The following is a 7,469-nucleotide window of genomic DNA, read 5'->3' on the forward strand; positions in this document are numbered from 1 at the left end:
CTAGCATGGAAAAAAAAAGATGGCCTTTAGCAAAAAAAAACCTTACCTTTCTTCCATATCCCAACTCTGATACTTGATCAATGACCCGCTTTAGCTCCTCCCTTTGTGCGCCCTCATGAACATCGCCTGGTATGGTGAAGTCAAAGACACACAGTGAATCGCATGCACGCATGTAATAGACATTTCAAAGAGTGTGCATCACTATTCCATGGTCATTGAACTTCTGTATCAGTTGCGCTTGCACACTCTTTCGATCGTTCATGAAGGTCAACTGCTTAATGCAGCGAAGTTAGTGAGGAAGCACTATGGTGCTAGTGATATGAAAAATTGTGTTCAAAGTGCACTTACGATAGCACGGTCTTCATTGCGAGGTCCATCCGCAATGATGACTTGGTCGTTCAATCCTCCTTTAGAATCGACCTTGATAACAAATGAAAGCAATTGTGCTGGCAACAAAGGAAATGTTCCCAATGCTTGTCTTGATGCTCGATGAAGCCCAAAGGAAGTACAACGCAATGGGAGTTTTCGGTGGGAAGCTAATACTACCATCGAATGGCTCGCCTCGTATGACAGCTATCGAGTGAGTAGCTTGATGTACCTCCCTCGCTAGTTCCTTTGGGGACTATGGTTGCTCCTTCAATATGATAGAAGCATTCAACCTCCAAGTAGTCCTTGTATTGTTCCACAAATGCGTGGGGAACAACCACAATGATTGTGTCGCAATTACGCCAATCAGTCACATCCGCACCTATGCAGATAGGGTAATTGGGATTGCGGGCACGGAATGTACCATATTTGGCCAAAAGCTTGCACTCTAAAGCAAAACGATGCCGTATAAATTCTAATAGGACATCAATGGATAATGTAGGCAAAGAGTTCCCCCCACCAACAAAATTCTCCACCAATGGAACAATAGGTCCTACGTTATAGTTTGGATTGTGCAGTGGTGGTGTGTCGCTGTGTCTTTCTCTAAATGATGTGTTGGATGTTACGTCGTCTTTTGAATGTATTTTGATCGAAGAGCACTTTGATGATGAAAATTCAATAACTTTCGATTGTAAGAGTACAATATTTCATACGCTTACAACAACTAAAGGCTATATCTCTTGCTACACATTCGATTTCATGCTATAATCTTAAGATACACACATGACCAAGCGATAACAGATAATGTGTACAATGTATGTGGCTATCGAATTCATGAGCGTTTGAAACAACAAGATAACTAAGGAATTTAGCATAACAAGTGTTGAATTTAGCTTCATCATAGTCGTTTCTGAAATCAAAAACTCAAAACGAAATCGAGCTAAATATGGGAGTGGAAATAATTCAATTGTAACAACCAAGCTTTCTTCAGTCACCGAAAAACTCTGTTTTGCATCAACAATAAACCCACTAAAGATAGGAAGTGTCACTACACTCTGTTTATGGATGAATCAAAGGCAGAAATCAAGCCACGCTCAAAGTAAAGAAGTACAATCTAGGTGATTATGTTCATAGTATGACAATAGCCTTCATATGTAGTGCAGTATGAATGCAATCGTGGGTTCTTGAAAAAATACCCTACACAAAGAGTGGTGCTGAACCTTCATTTGAATACACAGATGGAGCAAAGTCACATGAAACTTATGGAAACAATGTAAAGGAAGCCAAATTTATCTTACCTTCTTCGTATGCATACTTCGCAGCATCTTGAAAGGCTCTCTTCAATGATTTTCCATTCCTTTTGTCCATTGCATGTCCCTTTGACGGTGGGCTTCTCTTCACATCCCACGCCATTCTCAGATGCAACAACAACAACAGGCTGTGGTGCCCTACTACCGCTTGGAAGTGAAGACCCTGCAAATTCAAAGGCAGATTAGAAAATGTAATTAAACAGAATTCGAAAGTGCCAAGAAACTGCAAACAAATGAAACTACCTTCGGTTAGACAGACCTTCTATAGCTCCCGTGCCTTCAAACGTTTCTGTTTCTTCTTTGATTGTCAGTTTACCCAACCAAATTTCAAATGCTCGCTTTCCCTTTAAACACCCATTGGCCTCCCATGACGATCGTTTAAAGGCAGGCCAGTAACTTTGTTCAGAGAATTGCAGGTAGACGAAAAACACATCGACCAGGAATATGGAAAAGGCACGACAACAGAATTGGGAATACCAGAAGTGCTGATATCCTCAGAGAGTTTTGGGAGAATATTGGACGCAGTCTCAGCAGGATTAGCGTGATGGAAGTCTGGCATGAAAGAGTCGGAAGTCTCTACCTCCTCTTTAATCTGGCATACGCTTTCATGACCTGATAACAAACAGAGCCAAAAATGTCAGAACATCACGAAAAACAGTTCGTTCCTGCAACCAAGTCTATATCTTTTGCAAGCACATCATACCCATTATTGGCAGTCCTCTCCATTGGGGTGTGGTGAGCCTATGTCAGTAATTTTCCAAAGCTTCTCCAGTTTTGTACACGCAGATAATTCGGGCAACAAGAAGTTAAGAAGCAATGAAGGAAGGAAGGAACTTGAAGGATTATAGTGGAGTATGAGTACCCTTCTCGAAGTTCTTGTTGTCTGTATCCATCGAATCAGTAGGTAGATCTCCGTAGGAAGACATCGTCCGAGCAGGAAGGGCAATCAATAATTGACAGAAGATGACTGTGAGGAGGAGAGAAGAATGACGAGAACCAAGGGTCTCGTTTTATAGGTACTAAAGAGGCTAGAAATACAAGGTAATTCTTGGCCACTCAATCGTTTGGAAGAGTCTCTTCAATTCGAGTGGGCTGTCTTGGATTGTTGGGAACGTCTCCCACAGAGCTATGTCGATGCACCAATACCTGTCAAAGAAATTGAGCACTATGGCCAATCAGCTGCTTCAGTGGCCTCTACGACCAGCGAAATGGAGTGCAACCATAGGAGCGGTGCTCTGAAAGGCTCCACAAAGGCTCCACGAGAAGGGGAAAAGCAAACACCAACAACAGAGGGACATATTCTCCAATCGCAACACAACAACAAAGATAGAGAGCTTCAATGTCAGGCACGATTCATACAATCAATACTTCTTTAGCCTTGGTCTAGCTCCAAATAATTATTTCCAATCTCTATATGCATATTTTGTTAGATATCAATGCTCCACTCTCGTGTAATTACACAGGAACTAGCTAACTCTACTTGTAAGCCCCCCATATAAGGAGAAGGCATTTGAGTAGCTCGGTTATCCGGTAGGTCTTGGTTTGGACACCAGATGGGAGCCATGTGTGGCCTGATGGCTGGACAGAGTTGGCACACTGCCAACTAGGCTACATGCAAGTGCGGGAAGATATCCCATGACTGACCGCACCGAGGATAGACAGAGCTTTTCTCGGGCAGCCCACTCTCGAGTTGTGGGGCTCGTTTGGAGTCCCAGATGATCCCGGATGGCTATGGGTTGAACGGAGACCGTAGGTTAGTTGCTCTATTTTGCACACCGGTTCTATCGTGTGGTCGGTGGCCTATTTCGCTGACCCCCAGTCGACCGTTTTGGGTGGACTGGGTCGGTCACCCAATTGAGTCTAACTGACTACGACTGGTGGCTATATAAAAGCAAGCCCATGAAGCCCATTTCATCACTGGCTATAGCAATCCTGATTCCTTAGCATCTAGCCTCCGTCTTCTACTGTTTCCAGCTTGCCATCGAAGCTTCTTTCACAGGAGCACAAGGTTGGGAGGCAGCACCATCTATTGTATCAGTTATAAAGGCTCAAGACCAACCACCATCCATCAAACAATGGAAAAGGTCAATCTGATTCGCCCTCGATCGTTCCAAAAAGGTTGCCCGATTTCGTCGCTGAAGAGAAACACGTGCATGCGGAAGGGATAACTGAAGCTGCATGCAAGTAGGAAGCTTCGCAACGGAAACTGTAGGTGGAAAGAACCGTTCGATGACGGAGGCGAGGAAATTAGAGACCACCTACAGCTGGAATGGCTCCATGCAATGATAATCATTGCTCCATGCGACGAAGAGGCGCACGTAATCTATCAGCGACGAGAAATGACAAGGTTTCCACGATGATCATGCACACGAGAACACAACGAAGAAACATCCAATGATCTGTGAGCAGCACATCACACCTAGCCCAATTAAAAGACGACAAGTACCCAGGAAAATGGCCAATCAAGAAAAGGGGACAAAATATTCGGGCCATCCAATCAGGTAATTAACGCTACAAGAAAATGTAAAATCAAATCTAACTTTCCCTTCTCAAAGGGACGTCCACTTTACTTAAGCCTACCCGCATGGCAGGCCAAAAATAAAATAAAATTCGAGGGCTTTAGCAACTCGTACGAAATGGTAAGAGGGCATTCCCACGCAAGGGAATTGTACGCCTGGCTTTGCGGATAGACAAAAAATAGACTAATCTAGAAATTTTCGCCTTATTAGTCATCGGTTGGGAAGGAGCACTCGTTAACATCGGGAAAAATGGCAACGTTAAGTGTGAAGGTAGCAAGGAGTGGATTTCGGGGAGATTTGAGCCACTCTCCTACCTTAGTCGTGTTGCAAGGCTCCTACAAATGAGAAAAGTTAATGCATTTGAGTAGTTTCTCGAACCGAGGAGTTTTAGTTTTAAAAAATAAAATAAAATTAGTCGTAATTGGTTGGGACTCTTGATAAGAAAATGGCAACCCACAGAGTTGAATTCGCTCTGTGTGGCTTCGCCGTCGCCATGGACCAAATCACTCACACCTTCGTTCCCACTAATGGTATCAACTTGCACGTCGCTCAGATCGGCTCAGGTCAGCTCCTCTTCTCGCCATCGCATGCCATTCATCTGTTTCATCACTAGTTCGCTTTCAGCTGACATCGCAGCTGCTTGCCATTCCTACCAATCCATCCCTGCAGGTCCTGTTGTTTTGCTCCTGCACGGCTTCCCTGAGATTTGGTACTCATGGCGACACCAGATGCTCGCTCTCGCGCACGCCGGCTTCCGCGCCATTGCTCCCGATCTTCGCGGTTACGGGCTCACAGAAAACACGGATCCCACTAAAATTACTTGGACGGATGTGGCGGACGACATCGTCGGCTTTTTAGATGCCATCGGACAACAGAAGGTAAGGCCACGCCTTCTCTAGGCTGCTTCCGGAATTCTCGACTTCTGGGTACACTCATATTCTATAGAATCCATCGGATGCAATCATGCAGGTCTTCGTTGTAGCAAAGGATTGGGGCGCTTTCGTGGCCTATTGTCTGGGATACGTACACCCCCAGCGCGTGAAGGCCCTCGTGGTTTTAGGGATTGGCTTTTTTAAGCCTACGCTCTCACCAATGATTGTGGAAAGTCTTCCTGCGGGCCACTATGTTAGGCGCTGGGCGGTAAAATTAGCTCTATCTTATGTACAATCATTGTTTTTCTCTCACATTCAAAATACGTGGATCGGATGTGAGAGGGAATTTGATCTTGAGAGCATTTACAGGAACCCGGCGTACCGGAAGCCGATTTTGGAAGATTTGATGTTGAAACCGTGATCAAGAGGATCTACATTTTGTTCTGCAACAGCCAGATGCCGATAGCATCGGAGAATGAGTACACGCTAGACTTGGTAAAGCCGTCTGAGTCATTGCCGGAATGGATGACCCAGAAAGATCTGGATATGTATACTGAGCTGTATGCGAAATCCGGTTTCAAATACGCCATGGAAGTGCCTTACAGATGCTGGACGCGGTAAGAAGAGTATGCACTGGCTCTTCAGTCCATCTAGCATCACTTGTCATTGTGATTTTTACGTTGCTGCGTACCGAGAGAAAAAGCAATTCGAGGCGTAGAAGAAGAGTGCCTTTGCCATGAATGTTTCGCAACATTCCAGAAAAGAGTTTTTTTCTTTTCTTCTCTACAACATTCGGGCTTGCTTGTCTAATTTTAGCATTCTCCATTTCAATTGCTATGGCATGATAGGGTTGCAGAGAAATTTGCCGATCGGAAGGATTTCAGCATTCAGGCTCCTTTGCTATTGGTGCTTGGGAAACGTGATTACGCAGCCGATTCTGTGTCAGGGATGCAGAGGCTTCTGGAGGCCGAGCCAAACTTCTTCCCTCAACTGAAAACAGTCTACATAGAAGAGGGCAATCACTTCGTGCAGGAGCAGCTCCCAAAGCAGGTGAACGACCTCATCTTAGAGTTCCTCACCTCCTTGTAGGCTATATGAAGTTCCACTGCAAATCCCAAAACTAGGGTTGTTTGGCCAGCTGGGATGTAATTAACATGCGCAGAAGTAGTATGGATTGCTACCTTGCAAGAGTGGTACAATCTCATTTAATGTCTATCTTTTAATACTCTGAACATTGTTTTTTCTAAACATCCATTTCAAATTCTGACATTAGTTTTTAAGGTTGCCTTATGTGTACCTTTTGAAGAATGTGTTCGTCCAAAGTATGATGTTTGTCTCGAAATTACAAACTCCAACAAAAACAATGAGTGCCTTACAATGTGTGCACAGAGGGATAGGGAAGAGAGGGGAAAGGAGGGGGGGAAAATTCATACATAACATATGGTGGGGAGTCGACACATCTTTCTCCGTAAATTTATAACCATAGGGGAACATGCCTTTCCCTCGTTTCAAGAAAGATCACCACCATTGTTGGATGGGAGGGCACATCCCCTGTTGGATGTGTTTCGCCAAAATAAAACAATCTTGCAATGTCGTACTTATGTGGACACGGGCACAGGGACTGAAGACAATGATATGCCATATTGCCATGTTCTTGATCTCCACCAATATTGCAATTGACAGTGCCAAAATCCCACCATTTGCCTTAGCATCCACGACCACACGCTTAGACAGATGCATGACCATAGGTGAATATGCATCAGAGACCAACTGAAAAAACGTGGTTATGGTTGCCTAAGAACAAATATGAGATATAGTGCAATATAAGAATCCTGAGACAGATTTTACTGTTCATGAAATTTGAGCTTGATGGCCCATACTTGGTCTCTTGCTACCATGTCTTACTTGGTCCACCTTCAGCACACTGCATATATATTTAGCCACAACCAGTTTAGAATGATCAAGCAACATTGTTCATGGTCGAATCATATACAAAACATGAATCATGAATTTTACCAGTTTAGAATGATCAAACAGAAATGCTGTGTTCCTTTGCATACTCAAGCTCTCATCTTCCCAAATTTTGAAGCTTGCAAAGTCTCAAGATGCAAAATTCCTCCCTCTTTTGTGAATTCCAAGTACGCTTCATTCTCAGCGAAGCAAGAAGCCTCCTAAGAGACCTTTTCATCGAGAGGGCCGACATCGTATATGAACGAGGGCAACAGATCGACAGGGTTATAGAAAGCCTGCAAGAAAGGTTGGAAGACTTCAAGGCCAAGCTTATCATAGTTTCCGATAGGAACATGTGAACACTCAACTAGTGGTGGATGACCTTGTGGATGCTAATTCAAATTCATGATAATCACCAGAACGCTTATCAGAAATGAACTCTACATATTTTG

General features: G+C 44.0%; 1 protein-coding gene and 1 long non-coding RNA gene across 5 annotated transcripts; one reads left to right on the top strand and one right to left on the bottom strand.

Moving 5' to 3' along the window:
- Window positions 1-1,439: 1,439 nt before the first annotated feature.
- LOC147892308 (uncharacterized) lies at window positions 1,440-4,098 on the bottom strand. Of its 4 annotated transcripts, none has more exons than XR_015542514.1 (5): window positions 3,736-4,098; window positions 2,539-2,822; window positions 2,154-2,288; window positions 1,936-2,038; window positions 1,440-1,839 (listed from the first exon to the last, which is right to left on the bottom strand). It is a non-coding gene; the product is annotated as an uncharacterized LOC147892308 (long non-coding RNA). The 4 variants fall into 4 exon arrangements; XR_015542515.1 differs by lacking the exon at window positions 3,736-4,098 and having other exon boundaries at window positions 1,440-1,563; window positions 1,665-1,839; window positions 2,539-3,031; XR_015542513.1 differs by lacking the exon at window positions 3,736-4,098 and having other exon boundaries at window positions 2,539-3,031.
- A 520-nt stretch (window positions 4,099-4,618) lies between these two features.
- On the top strand, window positions 4,619-6,330 carry LOC147892309 (epoxide hydrolase 3-like). Its single transcript, XM_087388086.1, has 5 exons — window positions 4,619-4,758; window positions 4,865-5,073; window positions 5,165-5,335; window positions 5,437-5,684; window positions 5,916-6,330. Exons 1-5 carry the CDS (start codon window positions 4,641-4,643, stop codon window positions 6,154-6,156), a joined length of 987 nt encoding a protein of 328 aa, XP_087244212.1. The 5' UTR covers window positions 4,619-4,640; the 3' UTR covers window positions 6,157-6,330.
- The last annotated feature ends 1,139 nt before the right edge of the window (window positions 6,331-7,469 follow it).

Source organism: Dipteris shenzhenensis, chromosome 17 (assembly GCF_047967505.1).
Source record: "Dipteris shenzhenensis isolate YYH24624 ecotype China chromosome 17, Dip_SZ_1.0, whole genome shotgun sequence".
Taxonomy (NCBI): domain Eukaryota; kingdom Viridiplantae; phylum Streptophyta; class Polypodiopsida; order Gleicheniales; family Dipteridaceae; genus Dipteris; species Dipteris shenzhenensis.